Here is a 25,003-nt window from a genome sequence, read left to right on the forward strand (position 1 = left end):
TTCCTGTTTTGCCATTTTGGTACCTTTAAGCTAGACTCTTTGTGCAGCCCTCTACTTCCTCCTGAGACCGCCCTAGGAAAACTCCTACAAGTTGAAAACACTCCCCAATTGGGAAACATCAGTTTGCGATTTGAGTTTTCCCATAAGTGCCTGGAGGTTACGGCAGTTCACATGTCATGTTTAACTGAAAAAAGCAACAAGAAACTCTAATAAGGTACGAAGTCTCTGTCCTCCCTCTGTATTGAATAATATACAATTATTTGCAATTAATTTAGCCCTAACAATGACACTAGAATCGAGTTATTATTTATATATACTTGAAACACACACACACACACACACACACACACACACACACACCCTTGAAGGTCAGAAAATTGATACACCAGTGAAAGATTAGAACCCCACTTCAATGCTTGCGATTATTGTTGGTACCCTAGGAGAGGTCAATATGATATTTTACTGAAAATGAATACACACACACACTATAAATTATATATATATGCTTCCGATGACCTCCTTAACTATAGGGGTTTCTACCTACTTCCTATACTCCTCTAGATGGTAAAGTTCTTATGTATCATTTGCAGTGCCATCTTGTGTTTTACTGAGAGCTATCCATCCAGACCTTTTATTTTAGAAGCTCGGGGATTTATTATCAAGAAAAGCATTTGGTGAAGGGTAAAAATAAAGGCATGAGATGTAGGAGAGAGACTTGCACTTACTTGGTGTGTGACTTGCACCCTGACTTTTCCTTATCTCAGCTTCTTCATCCGTCAGATAGACCAGGAACAGATACCTATTTAAAAATCATCCACTTGCTACAATGATTAACCCAGTAACTAATTGTTACTGGAATTATATCAAAATTACATCAGGAATTCCATCCGAACCCTGAAGGTAAGAAGTGCTGTATAGAATTTGCTTGCAAACAAATGCCCTTCAGTGGATCGCCTACAATGATCTAAAGTACTCTAGACCTGCCAAATATTTGGTATTTGTTTTGTTAATTGCCCGATATTTTGTTTACCTTTTGTCAACCATAATTAATGCTTCGGTTAACTATGATAGATATGTACAGATTTAGTCTTGGTGCTGGTCCAAATGATGCAAAATATAATCAAGGAAAATTAGTGAAACATTATTCTTGAGGTATGATTGAGTGTTTCCTATGGAGGGACCACATAGGTAATGCACGTCAAGCTTATCCCACTGTCAGTGGCCAATGAAGCACTTTTGAATGTCTAAGTTATATTGTTTGTGACTCTTTTATTTATTGATTCAGGAGATAAGAACACCAAATTTAGACATATATCCTATCTTTAGGGCTTTAACAGTTAATTGCTGGGGCAAGCAAATAATTGTCCACCTAAATCTAGCCCACCTTATTTCTGCAAATAATACTTTACTGGGACATAGCCACAGTAAATGTTGAGCTTGGTCTATGGCCACTTTGCAAAGTTCTAACATTGTAAGCTGTGGTGAGAGCCACGGAGGCTGCATGTATCCCTGAGTCTAAAGCATTTACTAATGGAACTTACAGGATATTCAGAATAGTCTAGAAGAATACACTGGCTCCTACTCTTTGAGTCTAGTGGTTCTTCTTGATCATTGATGATTGTTCTGTGGTTGGAGATTATTCATAATAATAAGGGTTTAAATACATGAGTAAAAATAAGCAGTTGCTTATCGTCCAAAGACTGATATGTTTGTGCCTGGTTAAGAAAATCTAGCCCCTTAAAAATGGGCAATCATTCTGAGGGTGAAATAGTTGCCCAGGTATTGCACTGATCAGTTAGGATGCTTGGTTCATACGAACCAGGGAAAATATGGCAGGTGACTTTGTGATAGATGTTCTGGGCCTTAGGGCAGGGCATTCTCTTCCACCATGGTATGACCATAGAAGCAAACTTTATGGACTTCATAATACAAGTTCAAAGAATGCAATTTCCGAGGAATTTTAGGTTTATATTCTGAAGTAAAATTGATGAATTATTCTTTAAATATGCCAGTGAAATTGAGTTTCACAATATTTTGATATTCATATCATAGATTTGAGGATAAAACACATATCTACTTTTCTCTTGGAAGTCATACTTTCAAACCATATATGTTTTGTCAAAACTTCCATGTTCAGCCCTCTTATTTAACCACTAGGCTGTAACTTTATTATAATAAAAACATGCATTAATTTAACATACTTTCACTGTGAATACTGATTTTGGGATATAGTTTCTTCTTATTAAAACATAATTATCATTAGCATTAGATACAACTGATAAAAAGGCAGGGCATGTAATTTTACATTATTAAATACAAAAAAATAATTTTAAAGAAAATCAGTCTTTTAGGTTGCAAAGGACTTTTGCCATCTATTTATTTCTGGTACTTATATTTGACTATTACTACCAAAATAATAGTGGGGCTTATCATCATCCCCACTACTAAAAGTCCAATTTATATAACTATAGAGAAGAAAGTAGAGTAATTGAACTCATACACTTGTATCTTTAAGCCCCTTCTAAAGTTGATGTTTCAACTTATAATATAGTATTCTGTCACCAAAAGCTATTTTGAATGATCGGAGTGACAGTCTTAACAGTTTCTTTTCAATTTTGTGGGAAGCAAAGAAATAAAAGCCATCGGACTTGCAAAAGAATATCTCGTTCATTTGTTAAAACATTCATTATCTCAGCACCAGAATCGATGTTTGCATGACCCTTCTTGTTAATGCAGTAGAAGGCTTCACATTTTGAAATTCCTAGAATGAGCGAAGCTCAGTTTTTCTTAGGGGTGGCAATAGAGTTATTATGTAGGGACGGGGGGTGGTGGTGGTGGAAAAGTTGCAGCCTTTCCAAGAAATACGGTGTGGGAAGATACACTGTTCAAAGACCTTTTCCATACTTCTGCGGCTGGCTGTCTTCATACGACTGGTCATTTGTATGGAAAGGTAATCATTTACTCTATGAGCTTTCCTGTATGCTGTGATAGTCATTGTTATTCTTGGCCTCTACCTATAAGATGTGCAGAACTCCACCTTAACTCTCATAGTCAAATTCATCTAGACATTACCCCTGTTTCCTGGGAGTGGGGCAAAGTCTGCATCCTTCTTCCAACATATTTCCCTGGTCCCAAATTTCCCTGCTCCCTACTTGAAACCACTGTCCTAGAGCTGTTATTACTCATATACGATGACTACCTTGGAGGTAAAGATCATTGCGTTTGGCCTTAAATACTAAATACCACTGAGCTTCCAGCCATCTAAAGGGTGAATTGGGATTCCTCACCATCTCAGAGCACATGAATATTTAAAGTGTTTTCCAAGTGCTATGTGTAGGAATCACTTACTTTTCTCACTTCTTATTCTATGACACCCAAGCCTATCAATGTTGGTTGGTATTTTAACATTCCTAGCATTGCAAAGTTGACCTACGTTGTTGGGATATCATGGGACGTTCAAACAGACAGAAGTGGAGGAAAGCTGATATATGAAGATCCTGGTCTTTGCACCTGCATTTGATGTAATGTGTTTTTCCAATTAATACAAACCTTCAGAGGTATAAAGAGGCATGAGTGTTAGTTCACCCAACAAGAGCTTAATAGGGCTTTGTTTATGGATTGAGAAAGTTCTAGGATGTCCTCTTCTCTTCCTCTTCTTCATCTCCCTCCCCTCCCTATCCTCCTAGTTTCTTTATTTCCAGCGCTTATTTCTTCATTGTAGCATATGTGTTTCAAGAAGACAAGAATAAATGTCTTAGAGCATGGGATGATTCTGTTCTGCGTATACATCAGCATTTAGTATAGTGCCTAGCGTGTAATATTCCACTAAGCTATGGTTATTTGATAAATGTTAGAAAAAGAATGACAGAGTTAATTTCCTGAAGGACCCATTAGGATTTCATTTTTAACCAACTTGCTAGGTACTGCAGGCTAACAGTTAAGCTAAAACACAGTGACCCTGAAAGAATACTATTTACTACTATCAGAGAGTGCTTACGTTCTTACTTTAAAACGATCCACATTGACTATGTGTCTAAAAATGTGAAGGTATAGAAAAGAACAGAAAGAAGAAAACAAAAATAAATAAATAAAATCTTAGTATCCAGATGAGTTTTTCTATTTTGGTTTTAGGCATTTTATGCAAGCGGGATACTATATCTCAAATGGTTGCATTACAACTTTTCTTACTGGTGTTCAGGTTTAGTCTGGTCAAAGAGATTTTTTCTTTTCATTTTAACCCAAGTTCTAAAGCATGTTACTAGTTACACACACACAGTTAATGCTAGTGAGGTACGTGGAATGTTTGACAAACGCGAACACATGCAGAGCAAATGTACAGAAATGAAGGCTTTGTCCTAACGGGAGTGCAGAAAAGTCTTCCCCAAATCACCGCAAGGCCCACGAGAAGGCTGTGACCATCATTAGTGAAGCAACTTGCCCTTTAGTTTGTTTTCCCTTGGGAAGATTCCAAAAAGGTGAGTTGCTGGAACAAAGACGATGCTTTTTAAAATATTAATAACTTTTATACATGTGAGTGTTCGTTACACACAAATACCCAGATAGGTATAAATGTTCCACATTTCCACATCCATAGGTGAATTATCGAAATTCACACTTCCGGGCTTTGAAAAGAAAGTCCAGCTCTGCTCAGTTATCAGGATGCTTCAGAGCAGTGTCTGTGAATGCCCAGCTCTCCAGTTTGTCACTTTGTAAGAGGAACCCAGGAGAAGTCACCGAGCCAGTGGAACAGTGGATGAAAATCACGGGCAGAAAGCACGGGGAAGGGACACAGTGGAACAAAACGAAGGAAAAGGACTAGACTATCAGGAGCGTGGGTGTCCTAGGTCGTGCTAATGTAATTAAACCACCGCCATGGCACACATGGACACCGATTCTCAACCCATCACTGCTGTCACATGACAGGCAGAAAGGAAGCTTCTACTGCTTAACCTCTCTAATACTTGAATCTGCGTGTCTCTCCCAAGTGTTCATTAGCCATTTTTTTTTCTTTAAAGAACCAGATGCTTACTGTTTTAAATTTAGGGCTGGTTTGAGATGTAGTAGTTGGCGACTTAAGTTGTTTTGTAGAGCATTCTATTTACTTTGGAGAGTTTGCCTAGGCTCCCCTCCCCAACACCTATTATTCTGCTTACCTGTCTTACACATCTCACAATATTGCTGAGTGGGCTGTCAAGATAGCATCTACATAAGCTGGTTGGGAGCTACAGAGCAAGAAACAAGCAAGATATTATTATACTATTTTTTTTCCTGCTGTTACATCTATACGGGGATGAGACTGCATCTGTCAGCTTCTCTCAGCTTTACATAGTTAGTTCTTTTTAAAAACGTTTCCAGAATTTTCCTTAATAGCAGCCCCAGTCTGGTGACAGAATTAATGATTTGGAGGAAGAGCGCCATTGTCTTTGAAAGAGTGCTATTTCAGAAGGTATTTTACATAAAGCAAAACAAAGAGGGTCCCCTGAGACGAGGGTACAGTCTCTTCTAACCTGTTACTATTAAACAAAGTAGAAAGCAAACAGGAGATGAGAATGACCCAGCGTGTGCAGGTTTCCTTTGAATAGTATCTCCGGGCAAATTAGGATGACTAGAGGAGTCAGCATCATTATATAATGTGATCAATTACTGTCCCGAAGAATAAATAACAGGGCAGTGCTAACATTTCACACCACCCTTTGTACAGTACAGTTTACACCGAGGAAGCCTGAAAAAAAATCAATAACAGCGGGGCTCACAATCATGCCTTTAAAGGAACGGAAATGGACTTAATTTGAAAGCGTAAAAATTAATCACATAAATGATAGCTTCACGTGAGATGCATTCTGTCTCAGCCAAAATGCAAAACAAATTAAATTGCAATGTTGTTAGGAAGGGGTGGAGTTTTGCATTTCTGTAGAATTAATATCGAATGTAATTGGCTTTCCCTTTTATATTGGTGGGAACGATTAGATATGGCACCTTAGTAATGGCACAGAGAAGAACAGGAAGGGGACACTGGTGCCAATATTAGTGAGCAGACAAGGTGAATGCAGGTCAGGAGGGTTAAGTGGAGGTACACCAGGCTTTTCAGCCCATCGCTTTGTTTGAAATATTTCTGCCTAAGGAGAAACTTCCCTCTTGCTTACAGGCATTAAAGATGGATAATTGATGAGTTTGGGAACGAATAGACACATTTATCTCAGACTGAAAGAGACATTGGAAACTGAGCAGAGGAGAATGATATAACCAGTCACCAAAAGCTTCAGAGATATTTTCCACAAGTTTGTCTCTTTAGAGTCATTATAGATTCTCAATGGGAAAACAAAATATACAATATACTAAAGTCATATATTTTTAATTCATATTTTGAGTTTATGAAATTATATATATTTGAAAACTCCAATGGAATAATTATGGAAAGAAAATACTGTTGTCACTTTGGATTCATTATTATCTTGGCTATTCAGTGTCCAGTCAGAACTTGAAGTGGTATTTTTTTTTAATACTTAGTTTAATCCTTCCTCATATTGGTAAATAACATCATGATTATTCAGGGAGTAAAAACTGTGAGAACTATGTTTTCCCAAGGGTACACTGTAATTGAACGAATAGTTTCATTATGTGATTCTTCATCATGTGATACTCACATTGGCCAGGGTTTTAATGAAAACATCTTAATGGATATAGTAATCGAATGGCAGCAAAGTTTATATTCATATCTAGCAAGTGATTAATTATCATGTGTAATTTATTAGTAAAATGTACTAAACATGTAGAGGTGGCAAAAACAGAATGGCCTATAAGATCAGAGTGAAGATTATTAAAAACAGAACTATTTTTTGAAAAAGAGACCTTCATTTCAAGGAAATTTTAAGTAACTTTTAAAACATTCTTGTGAATATTATCTGATGATTCTTAGAGAATCTTTCTTTCTTCTTCCTTTTCTGCCTTTTTCTTTCTCTCCTTCCTTTGGCTTGAGGGAGTTACCTGGAGGCTGCTGAGAGGCTTATGCATATTAAGTGCTCTGTAATCTGATTTATAATGTGAAAGTGTGCACAACTTTGTTTTTTAGCTATTGTGTCATGAGAAAAAGGTTTGTCTCTGACTTTAAACCAACACTCAAGTGAACTGTGCTAGACAACTGCAAAAATCACTGAAGAGAAAGTGGATACAACATCATTTTGGCAGAAATAACTCAGGATAAATTTATTTATGAAACAACATGTTGTAAAATAACAACATAAATGCTCATTTATTCTGATTTGAGCATCAGCCAGAATTCATCTTCAGTAACATTAGTAAACAAATTGAAACAAAACCACAATGGAGAAGGAGATTCACACAAACTCATTCGTATTTTTAACATTTGCATTTTGAATTGTCCCTGGCGTGGTTAATTCCAAAAGTCCCATTTCTTTGGTCTCTAACACTTTTTTAATAGTGAAAATATATATGCAAGGACTAATGTGGTAAGAATTAATCTCATTTTAAAATATAGTCAGTTTTGAAAGGAAGGGATTCCAATATATTATACTGTTTGGTTTCAATTTAATTTTCGAGTAAACTAATAAATTAACATATTGAGGCCCTAAATCCTCCAGGTAATATATCTAAAATGCTTTGTTTTGTAGAAAGAAAATTATGTCCAGGAATTAAAATTATTTCCATACCTTAAAGATATGACATGTTTTTCCAGCAAATGTTCCTCTGTGCTACCAGACTGTGCGGCATTTGCTCATATTTAACGACTGTGGGAATTTGGACGGAGGCTTCTTCTCTTCTTTAAAAGTGTTTAATTCCTCTGCACGTGCCAGGCACAACGTATGTACAAGTTAACAGAAAACGTTCTGTGTAATAATTTTGTTATTTTATTCAACAACGATAATAATAGCAAGTAATTCATTAGGAAGTCAACATGTCTAAGTGTTTTCAACTTGTGTTATTGTTTGGTTCTGAAATCTAGAAACCAACAGCTGCTGGGTGAAAAAATATGATCCGGGTGTTTGTTTTGTCATAAACTATAGAGTAAAAAATGGAAATTTTCCAATACTGAATTCCATGCTAATGAAGTACTATTAAACTGTACTCTGTAAGTTCATTCCTTAGACATGTTCCTTTTAACATTCTAAACGGAGCTTTTCAAGTAACCAGTTTCACTACACCATTTAGGCAAATAAAAATAACACAGCGACCCGATGTTATGAGCATTGATTACAAAGAACGACACACTCTGATCCTAGTTAATAAGGTTGCCTTTTAAGCAGTCTTTTTAATGAACAGATCAGAATATTAGTTTGGTCCTATTAATTATTTCAAAGTACTAGGCATATTTTCTTACAAGTTAAATACACAAACGAACAAAAGACATTTCTGTTACAAGCAATTGCATTGTTTTCTGGGGACTCACTTTGCATTTATGACCCAGAAGAGAGCACATGTCCACTGTCACTAGACATTAGTGGACTGGAGAGCAATTGCACGAAATATCCAGAAAATCAGTTGTCTTCTGAAATGACTGTTCAAATATATTACAAAATAGAGTGGCTTTCTAATTTTCTACCTTTTAGAGAAGCCCCAAGAAAGCAGTCCGGTTGTTAAACTAGTTTTTGAATTCTTCTAGTATCAAGAAATAATCAGACCAAGGGCCAACCATAGTCACCATGCCACTGGATGGTGTTAAAACAGAAGACATTTACTTAGTCTAATAAATTCTAGCTAGCGAACGGTATCAAACTACATACTGTTTCTCAGGACTGCAGAGAATTCCAAAATTCTAGGCAGAAATTTGGAAACAACACTTTTGGTAATTCAGGGGGTTCTGGCCAACAGTGGGGACAATTTGGCTGCTTGGCAGCTTTGAAATGGTGACATTTACTGTGGCAAATTCTCCCCAGCCTGACCGACCTGCTTTTCAGCTTCATGCAGAAACTCGATCTGACCAGTGTTTCAGAGTGGACTAAACATTGGGATGAGGACTCACAATTACTTAACTAAAGCTCGCAGAGCTAATGTGTAAGATAAGAACTAGCAAACTGTCATTTCAAAATGAGGAGCCCTGACTGTGAAGACTACCTGGGGGGGGGGTTCAGTCACTGCCTACAAAACTCTCTTAGGGAGGTGGATTTTGTCTTGGTATCTGGTAATCTAAGACACTCCCTAGAGTGGTATCACTACTTTCACATAATAGCTTAAACATTAAAGAAAATGAAATTCAATATATTCAGCTATTTCCTTATTTGGAAAAAAGAATTTCATTTATAAAAACAAGTGTATGTGCACTGTATTACAGTATTTTCACTTTTCTTCTTTCTCTGTGGTACTTTTAAAAAACAAGTATCACATTACGCACATATGTGTGTAACAATAATAATAAGAGGAAAAGAGCTTCAGTTTGAGAGGGGGCGGGGAGTGAGTGGTGGGGAGATGGGTGGGGCTAGAAAGAGGAATGGGAGGGATGGGAGAGTTGTGATTCTATTTAATTGAAATATATAAAATTTAAAACAAAGAACAACAGCAAAAATATTATAATCTTGTCCATACTGAAAAACTTCTGCAGTATTTTTTTTTATTACTAAGAAATACTCCAGGGTTTCTGTTTTTACTCATTGCTTGAGGTAGTCAAGACAATGCTGATGCTTGTTCTACAGGAGATTGTGTTATTTTCTCAATAGTTCTTTCCTAATGGCAACTGGGGAATATGCCACACGGCATTTTTATAGGCCTCATTCAGATCAGCAGATCAATCCCAGGCAGGACTTGGTCTCATTTTTCCAACCCATGGCAAGGACCAATCACTTCACCTGCGAGACCTGAGCACCAGGCAGACTCCTCACTCTTTCTAATTTTGTCTCTGTTCTCCCTAGAGCAAGGCCTGGGCCATGCAAACAGCCCACTGTATCGACACGAGCATTCTCAGGATCCAGCCCTGTAGTTTCACTTGAGTAGATGATCAATACATAAATCATGTGTGTGGAAAGCGTACTCATTTCTATTGGTATGGACATGGATATGTAAGATGACGGGTTTGAACTTTTCCCCTTAAAATTAAAGTTGCAGTGACATGACCTTGAGAAAGCAATCTCCTTCTCATAGATGAGAAGTTTATCTTGAGTTTCTAGAAGTAGGATAATCAGCATTTTGACAGTTTTCAGAACAGGAGAGAATCAGGTTTATGAGGTATGAAGCAGAAGGGTAAATTTCCATTTGAAAATGTATTTAAAAATTCGGTTTGGAAAACAATGAGTCTATTTTGCCCCTAATTCTGGGGTCACTGTTTATTATACTTTTCTCAGTACTAAATCACTGTGTCTGTACAGTTATGATATGCTCACAGCATAGTAACAACATGGTCGCAGGTAATGGGGTAACAGCATTCGAAAGAAAGACGATTGATTATACACTTTACAGAATTTAAAATAATTGAATTTAATATAATTGAAATTTTTCCTTTTTTGAAATGTGTAGTGCAAAAGGCTTTGACATTAGGTAAAGTCTGTATAACTGTTTTCTGGAGGCATCCCAGATCATCTGCATGCTCTGTGTAACAGGATAGTTGGCTTGCTTACATGAATGTTCGACAATAAGCAGGCTCATTACCGAAAACATCATTTAATAAACAACCAGGCTAAACTGCTCGTTCTTTGTAAAGTCAATAGTTTCTCTAAATTACAGAAGCACAACCCAAGACCACATAATATGACAAGCAACCACGCAAAAATGACATTTGCCAATACCCATTTTAATAAAGTAACTGACACAGTCAGCATGCTTAACTGACTGGTGTCATAGTCACGATGCAAAGACACACGTGTCTAAGTCAAAGCAAAATGATTTACTCCTTAGTTCAGAGCACAGTTCTGAATAAGTTTTTAGCCTAATTTTGGCAGAAGTTGGTGTCTTCATTTTGGCTTTTGAAAGAACGTGCCTATACCAAAATATCATAATTTAGTTTTAAATAAAATCTATTATGCAATTATTATTACGGAATGATTTTTCACTTTCAATATTTCTGAAACAGCCACTAACCAAGAAGAAAGTATGCCATGTTTATAAAATACTACACTTTCCAAGAGTCATTTTCAAAGGTTTACTCTGCATAGTATACAGCACATGGGTAAATACAGATCGAATAATAGTTTTACCTCCTCAGATAAGCATTAATAAAATTGCAAGGATCATAGCGCCACTTGAAATATTGATGATCATGTAGTAACTATATCTTAAAGGTTACCCAAGCAAGCAGAAATTCTATGTAGTTTGCAGTACACTATAATTTTTGTGATGCTATGAACACAGTATTTCCTTTTATAGGAATGCACACATCATGCCATTTCTTAACCACATGTCGTTATATTTAGCTAGATTCACGATAAATACCGTTATAACACCTGTGGTTTCCCTCATTAAGAACTGAATGGAAGAGGTCAGGGGTTGAAAGGGCAGCATATGTGCCATGAAAGAACTAGTTAACATAGTCTATTATATTGGTGCACTGGTAAATCTCATTTCTATTCATCAGATGATTAGTTCAATCAATATTTATTCCTCTGTGCTCCCTTTGTCTTATGCTACAAAGGAGACATCCTTCAAATGCATGGCAGAAGCCTTGTTATCTATGAGTTTGTTGCTTAATTTGGGAGGGAATATTTTATTTATTTGGCAATCCTCAGTTCTTTGATCCCCTTTCCCTCTAATTACCATTAGGTAGCATAATGGAGTTTCGTGAGATTATTTGTAAATAGATTAATATTATTATTATTATTAGCAGCCGTTCCTTTTTATGCGACTCAGATGCTGCATACATTCACATCTCCTTTCCGAATGCCTTGGGAAGTTGTTCTGTTTCTGTCAATATGTTTGAGTTTGAAGCCTAGATTGTGACAGCAGAGATAAAAATGATTTCGCTCTCAAATATTCCTTCTTTTTGTCTGAGTGGGTGGTTATAGGCACATGCATATACATATTGCGTATCAGTGTGCATCAGCAGACGTCTCCGAAGACTGCTATTATCTGCTAGGGATTCTGTTGAGTCAGAGATTCTATTCAAAGTCAGATTAAATATTTGCAAGAAGCTGTAATTGGAAGATGATTGCAAAATTACAGGAATAATACATTTTATGTAGAGTGCTCATTTTATCAAAGGCCATAATTCATTACATCATTAACGACTTATTTCATTAGTCGGCCTAATTTTTACTCATTAGACAAGAATGGGTGGAGAGTAGAACTATATTCAGGAAAAAAAAAGACATATTTAATTTTAAGCACAATTTCTTCTCTAGTATCTACTTTTCTATAAATTTTATCACAGGATAGTGTTTCATTAACATCAACCAACTTAACGCCAATATAATTAAAAACAATTACTTTTGTATTTGTAGACTAAGCAGAGGTGGGGCAACATTAAGGATCTACCTTTATATTCCTGGAATGAAATATTATTTCATTCAATTTCAGTTACTTTTCTACTCAGTGTTCATACACATGCACCATTAATCTGTCTTCAATTGGATGATATTATTTTATTTTTTGATACACTCAACTGTAAGTCACAGACTGTTGCCAATGCACAGTGACACTGATGCCACCACCCATAATTTAAACTTATACTTTATAAAATTTCAGAATCCCAGCAGCTTCATGTGCAGTTTCGAAACTGGATTGCTTACTAGAGTAATTTAAAACTATTTATCTATCAAAAGCTGCAATGCTCGCCTTAAATTAGAGCTACTTTATTAGTGTAAGTAAATTAATTAGTGTGCTGTGAGTCACACTTGCATTTCTTAGAACTACTGTAGTAAGATGCACAAAAGCTCTATAGTCTGTCTTCTCATCCTAAATGGTGAACACAGGCTTATCAAATGAGAAGTCAAGTCTTAAAACACTTACTTGTCATTTTATGTTGAACAATTACCTGTATTAAATAGTGTCCTGGTACTTTTAGAGAAACAAGTGGTTTTTTTTTTTTTACAAGCTTTTGATACACCGAAGATCAATTCTATTTTCCTATAATTTCTTTGTGCTTTGATACCCTTTTACTCTAAAATTATGTTGTGTCAGTTGGAAACACATATTTAAAGTAAATCTGTGTAAATACAGTTATGGATAGCTTTTGAGGCTTTTAATTTGGTCTTTGACACAATACCAAATATTATTAGCATTAATATTTATATTTGGTTAAGAATATAACATGATGAATTATTTATATTATACAATAACATAAACCACTCTGACAGCAACAGAATAGACCACCTTAAAAGATTCTCTAAGGATCAGAAGTTATTGTCATTGGTGGAAAATTTAAGGATTTATAAGTTTAGGTGAACACACACAAAGGAGTTATAATTTTTTGACTCTTGTTTATGAAGCTTGATATTCAAATTCCCATCATTACATTTACTGATTTTTTTTTAAATATACAAGCTACAGTGGACCATGCCTAACCTCCAGCTCCAAGATGTCGAACCCTTCTGTTTCCTAATAGTTAACAGTTCACGACGGCTGTTGAGGGAGGAGCAAGGTGGGTGGAGGTACTAAGACATTTAGGGTAATACTTTGGGTTTCTTTGGCTATATATTTTTCCACAGTACTTGAGACACAGCTTTAAGAATTTTCTTTAAGCTGTTGAATGAATTTTCTTGTTAGAAAGACAGTTCACTCGTGATTTCTGAGTGGGCAGAAATTAACGGAATGCTGGCAGAGAAGTCCTTTCAGCAACCTTTCATTTTGTATGTGTGTGTGTGTGTGTGTGTGTGTGTGTGTGTGTGTTAGGTGGACTATTGGTTAGAAATATTTGACGTAAGTAATTTAATTGGAACTTGCAGAGAAAATTTAGAGCAACAACTTTATTTACGAAAACAAATGCAAGGATATTCAGATCTCTTTACTACAGCTAAGGGTGGCTACATCTTAGCAAGCTGATTTTTTTTTTAATTTAGTAGGCAATAGAAATTTACTACTTGTAAAAGATAGAAGCCACAGTTTTTAAAAAGTCAAGATTCCTCCTTGTTTACAGCAAGAATTAACCAGAGTTAAATCCTCCCAAGCGGCTGTCACCTATTGACTACAAAGGCAATGGGGCTCCTGTTTGGGAAAGTGGGATTTTATGCAGACACCAGGGAGAAAAGCCACCATTTACGTTTCCTTTGTGATAAACAAGACAGACCACTCAACAGGGAGCCTTGAGAAACCAGACCATGCTGCCTCACTCTTTTCCTACCTACCTCTTCCCTTTCTAGCAGTTTCCTTTTAGGAAGTAAGAGGAGAAGCATCCTTAAAACTCATAGGAACTCCTTCCCCCCTCTGTAAGACACACACACTCGAATACCAGACAAAGGAAGCAAAGTTTTGTGGACCACCAAGCTGCAGTCTCCTCCACTTTATGGGAGAGGGGTCTGTGGCTGAAACTTGGGTCCTCTTCAGGAAAGAGCAATGAACTGAAGTATCAGAGCCTCTTAACACCCCTGTTCCCCTAGAGCTTCCCCACAAGTAGCCTCTTAAATACCCTCAGCAAAGGCATAGTCTGACCTGGGGGTGGGTTGTTGAATTGGCCCACAGGGAGACTGCTCAGTTCTAGACACAGTTTGTGTCTGGCAAATTGACCTGACTCAGGACAGTTGCCATTGCCAGAAGCAAACCTTGGAGCCAAAGTTTTGACAGGACCACTTGGAAATGGAGACCGTGCATGGCAGGGCAGGGTACGGTACATGGAGTAGATAACATGTTTACAGGCAAAGGGCAAAGCCAAGTTTGATGGCGGTTCCTCCCCCGGCAGAGTCTGCTCCAATATGCTCAGCTTAGCAGCCCCGCTGCACAAAGGGAAAGATGATTTGATGCTCCCTCCCCCCACCTCTTAACTGAAGTTCAAGTTCAACTATTAGACTTGTGGATAGCCCGAATCTTCTCCCACTCTATACTCCTTCCCAGTGGGAATCCTGGCCACTGATCTCGAAAGGACTTATTTCATCCTTAAAGAACAGCCTCTGAGGTTGGGATGGGACAATTCTTTGATTGTAGAGAATGCGAATGGGATGGTAAGAGGTCAGGAGAAGAGAGAGGCAAATGGCTAGAGACTAATGACTTTTTCTCTACCAGTAAATAGTTCCCTCCAGACTGCCTCAGGACAGTCATCTTGGGTTAGAGCTGGTGACCTGTCCTGGGCAGTCTGGTGAGACAAAGGTGTGAGTTCACACTGAGTATCTAACTTCTAAATAGGGTATTAGCCCTTGTGTTAAATCCTTCCAACTGGCAGCAGCCAGGTGCCTCAGAAGGGAGCCTGGCAGTGCAGCCACAAGAGCAGCGCGAGCAAGGTGAAGCACAGGGAAGCTGCGCCCTGCTTGACACTCTGGAGCTTGACAGCAGATGCAGTTCTGCTCCAGCATTTAGTGCAGGCGGCCAACTGCTGTGGCACGTGGCTTCTGACCCTCAGACGGCTTGAACCTGGTTCATGGGAGGGGTCTTGCTGGGGTTGGGGGAGAAGCAAAAGTCAAACTGCTAACTGGGAGCTTCAGATGGGAGTGAAGGAAACCGAAAGGAGGGTGTGTGAGATCCTGCTGTGAGTCAGGAAAGAGAGAAACAAAAATCCAACTTCTCAGGAAGTAAAGGCGTTCTGCCCACTAGTTTCTGCACTACAGTTTCTGGAAAGAATCTGGATAGCGGAGCATGTGACTCTCCCATGACTGGGACAATCAGCTGTTGTCACTGTGCACAAGCACACAAAGATCCTAACTTCCAGTGCACGGGTCAGTCAAGACACTCACCAAGACACCTTTGTCCTTTACTCCTATTCCCCTGTCCCCACGGGTAATGAACTTCTCTCCATCCCTTTTTGTCCTGCTTTGTCTTACACAGACCAGGGCTCAAGCTGATGGCCCAAGTATCTGTATGTCTTTAAGGTCAAGACAGGACTAGGGCTCCTCGAGAATGGCCAGGGTGAGCGTCATGCCCAATCCTCCCTAAAAGGAGAAAGGATAGTGCACCAGAGCAGGCAGCCGGATGGATGGAGATTGGTATTTTGGGGCTCTATTCTAAACGTGTCCTGCTCAAAAGCACTTCCGTCCAAGATGCAAGAAGGTCCAGAGTTGACTGTCGCCTATTTTTGTTCTGGAGGGACTTGTGAATCAGAGAGAAAAGCCACCATAGGAACACCATACATCAAAGAAGAGAAGCTTGGATATAGGCGCTGGGTGTCCAGACCTATGCAGATGTCCAAGTCAGGAGGGCACCCGGTGGCCTCTTTAAGAAAAGAGGGAAATTGTGTCCTACTGTGAAGTGGGAAAGGTCTGCAGCACAGAGCAAGAAACTTGTATCACAGAGATCTACAAATTGACTCCGTAAGCCCTCTGGCCAGCTGCTCGGGTAGCTCCCAGTCTTGGAGTAAGAGCAGGGTACTCAGCTCTGCCTTCTCCGAGGGCCACTTGACGCTGAGGTCGCACCGGACACTGCCGATAGTGGTCCTGTCCAGAAGGTTCACTTAGCATTAGCTCCCATTTCGGTCCTTTATCTCACAGAAGAGCTTGAGCCCCTGGTTTCTCCCATGTGAGTAGTAAGGCCTTCACTCTCCAGAACTTTCTCCTACCAACTTTTTATTGGGGGTGTGGGTGGGTGGGGTTGGCCCAGCCAGAGTGAAGCGGAACAGAGAGCAAGGGACCTAAGGAAGGTCCAGGATAAGCATCTGCTTCCAGCGCGCGGGAGTATACGATGTTTACTATTTCTGGAAAAGGACGCGCCTATAGACTGGGATGCTCCTGCATCTGGCAGCTTGGCCCACTGTGATCTCCACATACGCCAGGGAGTTCACCTCTAGCTAGCGACCGCGGCGGGGCACGAGCTTTCAGTTGCCTCTACCCAAAGTCACCCCGCTTCCAGCTCTCTCTCCGGTGTTGTCCTGTGGCGCACCGGAGAGCGACGCGCAGGAAAGATTCAGAGCAAATCCAGAACTGGGAGACGCGATTAGCACTGTCCCCATCTCCAAAAAGCGCCCTCCCGCGTCCTGCCGAAATCCCCGAGCCTTCCACACCTTCCCACAACTTTCCAAGCCCATTCCATTTGCAGTCCCACCTGCGAACCGAACTCGGGGAGCTGCGCGTAGCCAAGCTCTCTTCCCTTGGGCCGAGAGCTCTCCCCTCCCCCAAAGCTCCGGGTCTAGCTAGAGTTGTCCTGCTCTGGGCGCCCGCGTGCTTGCTTACCTCGCATGATGTGGCCGCTGTCCTGCTCCGTGTAGTCATGAAGCTCCCAGCCCGAACCCCAGAGAACCCAAAAATCCCGCTCAGCACGAGGGAAGAAGGCGGTCGGCGTAGAACTGCTCCGCTGAGAGAAGCATCCCTTTAGGCAGATGTCGTGGCCACAGGGTGACGGTGGCCGCCGCCGCTAAGCTAACAGTTTTGATGCTGTTGCTGATGACTGTTTCTGATGGCTGTTTGTTTGTTTTCAGGCAGTGTGGAAAAAAAAATGTCCTAGCTGGCTGGTGCCTGGGTTTTGTTTTGCTTTTGTTTGTTTGTTTGTTTCTTTTTTCTTTCTCTCCAATGTGCTTGCTTTAAAAAAAAAAAAATGCCACCGCCTCGGGCTCGGAGATTTCTTTTGTGATCACTTAGACTGAGGAGGAGGAGAAGGGCAGCGGCAGGAGGAGGAGTTGGTGGTGGTTTTGTTAGTTACAAAGAAGAGGGAGAATTATCAAGGGGTGAAAAAAAGGAAACAGGAAAGAAAGAAAGGCGGCATGGATGGCAGAGCATGTGCGCTTTCACATGACATCTGTGCCTGTTAGCGGATCCACAATGTGAAATTTCACTGTTCAGTTGCAGAGAGGAAGGGAGCAAGAGAGAAAAGAGGAGAGAGGTGGAGAGAGCGAGCGCAGAAGAGGCTTATACGTGAGGGCGGGTTTGGCCGGACTTCCTGGCCCCGCCTCCTGTCAGCACCACGGCCAATCAGCTTCCCGCAGTGCGTGGAGAGGCTGGGAAGGCGGGGGAGGGGACGCTCTTGGGGACAGGGGGCGGGGCTAGGGACTCGGGTGTCCCAGGATGTGCGGACCCAGACTGGGAATTAGAGAAGGTCCTATCTGAGGTCCGATCTGGGCCAAGCCTAGAGCGCCCGGGAGAGTGAGGCAGATCTGAGAGTGACGTTCACTTCTGACTCTAGCAGTTAGAAAGGGACATTGGCCAGTCAGTTCTTTGGAGAAAAGTGTCTAGGGGAACTGCTGGGCTGCACCGTCCTTCCCTCTCTCACTTCAAGAGTCCTGAAAGAGTTTTGTATTTACAGCAGCGTTTTGAAGAGTTCCTTTTCCATTAAGTCCGCTCCTCTGGCAGGGTGTTTAGCTTGTCGGGACGCTTCTGCCTTAGAGGTAAACTACAAAACCACACTCCTCTAGCTCCGCGCAGACTCTTCTTTTAATAGTTTACATATTTTCATTGGGTATTTTACTTATTTACATTTCAAATGTCACCCCCTTCCTGGTTTCCTCTCCGTTTCCCCCTATCCTCCTGCTTCTGTGAGGGTACTCTCCTACCCACCCACTTACTCCTGTCTGCCTACCCTGGCATTCCCCTACTCTGATATATCTAGCCTTCACAGGACTGAGGACCTCTCCTCCTATTGATGCCTGACAAGGCCATCCTTTGCTACTTATGCAGCTGGAGCCATATGTCGCTCCATGTGTGCTCTTTGGTTGGTGGTCTAGCCCCTGGGAGCTCTGGCAGCTTCTTTTAAAGACTGTTCAAATGTTCCCCACTCCTCACTCTAACTTTAATAACTAATGCTGAGCCTGAGATCCTCTCTTCCTCTCTCTGCCTCTTCTCCTACTTCGTTCTCCTTCCTTTCTCAGTAGTCCCAGGTTCCTTTGTCAAGGTCATGGGTTTCTTTAGCTGTTGGAAACCCTCTGACCCTGGTTGCAGGACTTAAAGACAGGCTCATTTGACTTTTTTTGGTCACCTTAGTGACAGGATACTTGGCAAAGAGCCTAGAGTAGAAGGCAAGACTGTGGTTCTGTTTGGTTGGTGAAGGTTTAAAGAGCAAGGCGCTTGGCTAGTAGCTCCCTAGAGATACCTATGTAGGAGAGCTTGGTATTAAAACAACAGTCATGTTACTGCATTCTTTATACAAAATTTGTCACCTGTGACAATTTACTTGTGTTCTGAAAAACAAAACAAAACAAAATGAAACACAAGGATCAAAACTGTTTTGTTTTGTTTTTTTTGTTTGTTTTTGGCACAGTTTCATTCTTTGTAGATGAACAAACACATAATATAGATGCACGACATCGATTTCCTTCCGTGTAGTTAGGGACTGCTTGAAAATTTTGGTTAATTGATCATCATAAGACAAGAATTGCAAAACTTTGCTTGATAATTTTGAAAGCACAGAGACAGGACTCAATGTTGCAGCCGTTGGAGAAATGGATCTCCTCAACATTCTCCAGATCCAAATAACTTGATTATTTTTGGCCAGTATTTATTCACGTTGCTTTGGGTAACATAATATGTTGTAGAATTTGGGGTCCCTCAGTCCTCTGTACATTGAACACAGTCAACTAGTTACCTCTCCAATAAGAAATGTATTACTTCCTGAATCTTCTGTCAGTGTTTAACTAAAAACAGTTCTGCTGTGGGCCGTTCCATTTGCAAACCATTGTGTAATTTAGGAACATTTTGAGGAAAGAGTAAAAGTTGATTGAGTCATTAATTAAATGAAATGAACAAAGGAAGTTACTATTCAGGAAAGCTATTCCTCATAAATACCTTTCTCCTAGATTTTTAATTGACACAGTAGTTAATCTTTTAAGATAATATTTAAGGCTCCCTGGTTTTTATCATTTTTAATCAAGTAAAATATATTCATCATAACTACATTAAAGCTGCAGTAAGTTATGCCTAATTTAGTTGCTTCATTAAAAATTACTGCATATAAAATAGTCAAGAAACAAATTGTGACTATATCATTTTAATTTTATGAGCTTCAAGCAGAGTCATAGGAATATTGAAATTTAAAACCCTTTGTAAACATTGTAATTGCTATTGTTATTATTTCCTATTTCGATTGCTTGTTAAAGAGGAATTTCGAAACTCCAAAAATTTTAACTTTTTAAATGTATTCTCAAGTTTTGAATAGATTATTGAATCCCCAAATACATTTTATTTAATTAATTTAATTAATATATTTAATTTAATTAGCCTTAGAAAAAGACAGTATACACATGTATGGAATGAAGTCCCCAGTGCACATTTTTTTTTGTGATTTTTGTTTCATTAATCCAATAGTACACACTTTCTGTGTAAAATATATTTCTTAATTTTCTCCAAGCATTTAAAAAACATGTTAATTATAAATAAAGACATCTCAAATTGTAAACTCTGTATAAATGGTGAGACAATGTATATCATTTTCATCTTCTTATCAGTATTTAGTAATTAGTATTTTTGTTTAGTATTCCTTTTCTATTTAGCATTTATTTTCTTTTTATGGTAACATAAGCTTTGATCTTTGGTTATAATATGGTGATCTGGGACCTGGTGATTTAGGGCCCTGCTGAAATTTTTAAATGGAGTTTTCAATGTGTCTATAAATTTTACATTTAACTCAACTGAGTGGAATCCATTTGGAAAAAAAACCAAAATATTCAAACTTCTAATTAAGGAAGCCAGCACTTTCTAAGAATGTATACAATACTTATGTATTATATGATGGTTTTATAACATATCTGGTAACAAATATTTATATTAGTAATGGCATAGCAATAATTTAACCATAAAATATTCTTGTTCACATAAAATAGACTGTGAGTAATTTTATTAGAATGATTATGGAACTGAGTAATTGCTGGTTTTATGCTCTGCTTTGGCTCTGGGCCTTGAGGACATTTTGTTGGTGTACCAATTTTGATTAATTTCAATGATAATTAGTCACAGGGCACTGTCCTCAATCTCAAGCATAGATATGATTTTACTTAGGGTTGTATGTGAATCTGTTGTCTGTAATGTTGGCACTCCTCAGGTAAGGCCTCGGAGTGTTAATGACAGGTCATATCCTAAAGGAAACAGAGCTGCAATAGAAGTCAGCCATGTAGGGTGAAGAGAGCATTTAGGATGATGACGACCCTAAAATGCTTGAAGAAAAAAAGAAGTAGTGGTTCTTGATACTTGGTACTTGGTTAATGAACATGCAGAGATTGTTTATACAGTTCTAAATCCTGGATGGATGTTGGCAATGCTGGCTTCTGTACTAGGAATGACTGAAAGATTGTCTCTAGTTCAGGAAGCTGTGTCACTAGGAAATTTATAGAAGCGATATATAGATACTTTTGAATATTATAAAGACCAGAGAACGAAAAGAAAATTTCAATCTGGAGTCTATTTTGAGTATGGAAAAATAAAGGACTGATGTTCATGCTTTTGAATGCATTGAAGAGAGGGATGACCAGGTTCTGATGAAGATGCTTGGGCATTGATTTCTGTTCTACATTTGACGTTCTCTGGAACACCCCCAAAGAGCCTCTGGGGTTCCAGGCCTGCACTGCTTTAGTAGTGATGGGATTTCTACCTGAAAAGGCAAGCCCTCAGGGTGCAGGAGCAAGGCTTTTCCTGTAGTCAAGGCGTGCTTCTGAGGTGCCATAGGTCCTGGGCAATTACAGCATCCCCTTTTCTAGTGAATCCTGAGAGCAAAGGGAGAGAAGAATTCCTTGTATTTTTTAAACTTCTTTAAATCTGGGGAAAGAAAATATAAACCTTGAGATTGCTTACATGACTATTAAGTAAACTACATACTTTTATATTCATTATATATTTATTTTATTCACAGAATCTTATATAATCTGTCAGTATTTTCAATTCTACTTTCTTACTTTTTTTTAAAGTAAGGATAAAGATTTGACAAGTATGCAAATTGAAGAAAGGAAAGCAATATATATTATACATATTAGATATTATACATTTTATATATATGTAAAATGTGTAGTTTGTGCTTTATAATAAATTAGGGAAGGTAGCATGGGCTAAATAAAACACAAAATAATCTCAACATCAAGAGTAAAAAATGAGGAAGATAGAGCTGAGGGAAAGAAAAAAGTGTACAGATTTAAAAATAAGAGAGAAAGGGAGCTAATATTTGACTTACAGGGTGAATCCTCTAAGGTCTGTCCCTCTCTAGAGCTTGCCCGTTATGTGTTATATCACCCCCACCTCAGACACAACAAAGCCACAAAGGCTTAGAAAGCTACATGGACTCTCAAAGAGCACACATCTCAAAATGCTGGATCCACGGTTCAAAATAAGGCATAACAACTAAAATGTAAATTCCAAGAGTACGAGGAGTGCTTTGACATTGTTTTAGTGCTAAATAGACAGTGTTTAGAGTTTTGCTTGGCAAAAGTCGGTGGCTGAAATACAGAGACTTTTTTTTCATCTTTAATTACTTGAGTATTTCTTATTTACATTTCGATTGTTATTCCCCTTCCCAGTTTCAGGGCCAACATTCCCCTAGCTCCTCCCCATCCCCTTCTATATGGGTGTTCCCCTCCCCATCCTCCCCCCCTCCGTTACCGCCCTCCCCCCATAGTCTAGTTCACTGGGGGTTCAGTCTTAGCAGGACCCAGGGCTTCCCCTTCCACTGGTTATCTTACTAGGCTATTCATTGCTACCTATGAGATTGGAGCCCAGGGTCAGTCCATGTATAGTCTTTAGGTAGTGGCTTAGTCCCTGGAAGCTCTGGTTGGTTGCCATTGTTGTTCATATGGAGTCTCGAGCCCCTTCAAGTTCTTCCAGTCCTTTCTCTGATTCCTTCAACAGGGGTCCCGTTCTCAGTTCAGTGGTTTGCTGCTGGCCTTTGCCTATGTATTTGCTGTATTCTGGCTGTGTCTCTCAGGAGAGATCTACATCCGGTTCCTGTTGGCCTGCACTTCTTTGCTTCATCCATCTTATCTAGTTTGGTGGCTGTATATGTATGGGCCACATGTGGAGCAGGCTCATACAGAGACATTTGAACCTAACCCCGCACAGTACAGCTTCTAGTTACTCAACGATAGTGAATGCAGAACATCGAATCTTGATTTGAGAAATAAAAGGATAGGGTGAAAATTTTATCAAACAATAATAGCCGTATTGGGTTCATCACACAAGTTAGAAATAAATTTGTAATAAATATTTCATATCAGAGATAGTGTCAGCCGGGATTAAGCTTATAGCAGTAATAATGAGGGGGAAATAGCAAGTCTGATTCAGGACACATTTTGCGGATGGAAACCAGTGTCTCTTGATGATTACAAGGGACAAGGTGGTGGTGGTGGCAGGGGGAGTGAAACCACAGCTTTATGGGTCAGAAGAGTAAGGAGCCTGGGAAAGAATGAGCATTCCCCAGGAATAAGCAAGGTGGAGGGTTCTTTAAATAGGGAACGCTGAGATAAATTTGAGACTTCTGTCCATCACCCATAATATCAGGAGAGTGTTGTGTATACAGAGCTAGGGAGAGAAACTAGGTAAAGCAAGAGGGACATTCAAAACCAAGGCGAACATAACCACTGTGCACTTGATGTGGATCTAAGTACAAAAAGCACCAGAATTACATTTATATATACTTATATAATGCTGTGGACAGAGTCAAGGTTTTTTAAAAGTTAGTTCTTTATGTTACATAAAGAAAAATGTATATTCTTTTGTATATAGGTCAAAAAGGAAACACTGTGAATGGCAGAAGATTCCCGAACAAATCAACAGTCTAGGGGAAATATCTGTAACACAGCTGACAGGAGAAAGATTAACAGCCTTCATAAACAAATCAATACAAAAGTACAATGTAATAAAAACTATCCAAACTGGTGTTGGTAAAGGAGAAAGGGGTAATAACTGAGGCGGCCTTTTTTCTTAAAACTTTATCCTTCATTTATAGTCCCACTAGTGTTGTGCATGGGGGATTTTTCTTTTCAGATTGCTTGGCAAAACTTTAAGGAAACTTTAGCATGTTTGTGGAAAGTATGAATTAAAATATAAATGTAATATTTCGTATAACTTCATTGTGGCTAATATCCTCCAGGATCTATCTTGAATTATTTATTCTTCTTTTCGTTCTCATTCAGCCAAGCTAGTAACCCTTTCCTGACTGCGTGGGGCACATAGTTGCAGGTTTTATCTGGCCACCACTTGCTCCTACTTCATCAATTTTCCAGCTACTTGAAAAGAACTTTCAAAAACAAGTCGGGTATAGTTTTCCCATTAAAAGAATAATCCATACCCCTTATCTTGGCTTATAATACACACTAGGGATTGCCTTGAAATCCTGTTTAATTATTTAAAGTGCCCCTATCCTTTTCAGGTGTATTTCTGTCTAGGTAACATATAAGTGGGTTATCCTAATTCTGAATTTCCGCTGACATAAATGTCACATTACTCAGGAAAAGTCCTCCCTTCAAAGTCTCTATTCAAAGTGCATTGTTTGTGACTTTTTGTTAGAGCACATGTTTGCCTCCTCTATAGTACAGAGTTTGTGATTATTTCCCTTCATTAATTATTATTAAATCAAAGGTATAAATAAATAACCAAAATTAATTTTACAATACATGGAGAACAGCATTATTTTACCATTGACTATATGATGCCTGATACTTAGTACTCTATCTAAAATTCTGTTCAATGAGTTGCTAACTTAAACTAGGATTAAGGGACACAAGCCATGCTATTTTGAAAGATTGTTTCACACATTGGCTCAGATGTTTCCCTACATCATGGTTACCTTAAAAGTGGGGAGAAACAAAAGTTGTGCTTTTCAAAGCAACTGATATATATAGTAACACTTAAAGTGCATTTTTCTATAGCAAAATGAAACAGTAAAAAAACAAAAAGCAAACACCTTTTAAAATCTCACATCTAATTAGAAGTGTAACTGCTATCTGAGTAAGTAGGATATTATGAATCCTATACTGATATTCGTGTTAGAGTCTTACATTGATTTTTTTAACCCTCAGTGGGTACCCAGAGATTAAGACCAGAGTGCTTTAGGTGGTCATTTAAAGCTCCTGTATCTATTCTCTATC

The 25,003-nt window shown here is 39.0% G+C and overlaps 1 protein-coding gene across 1 annotated transcript in view; it reads right to left on the reverse strand.

Annotated features, from left to right (window-relative positions):
- Rorb (RAR-related orphan receptor B) overlaps positions 1-17,815 on the reverse strand; it is a 180,758-nt gene extending 162,943 nt beyond the window's left edge. Inside the window, exon 1 of the mRNA NM_001270958.1 lies at positions 17,184-17,815. Within this exon, the coding sequence (NP_001257887.1) occupies positions 17,184-17,190 (7 nt within the window). The 5' untranslated portion in view covers positions 17,191-17,815. The remainder of the gene's footprint in view (positions 1-17,183) is intronic.
- Positions 17,816-25,003: the final 7,188 nt, after the last annotated feature.

This window comes from Rattus norvegicus, chromosome 1, assembly GCF_036323735.1.
Source record: "Rattus norvegicus strain BN/NHsdMcwi chromosome 1, GRCr8, whole genome shotgun sequence".
NCBI lineage: Eukaryota > Metazoa > Chordata > Mammalia > Rodentia > Muridae > Rattus > Rattus norvegicus.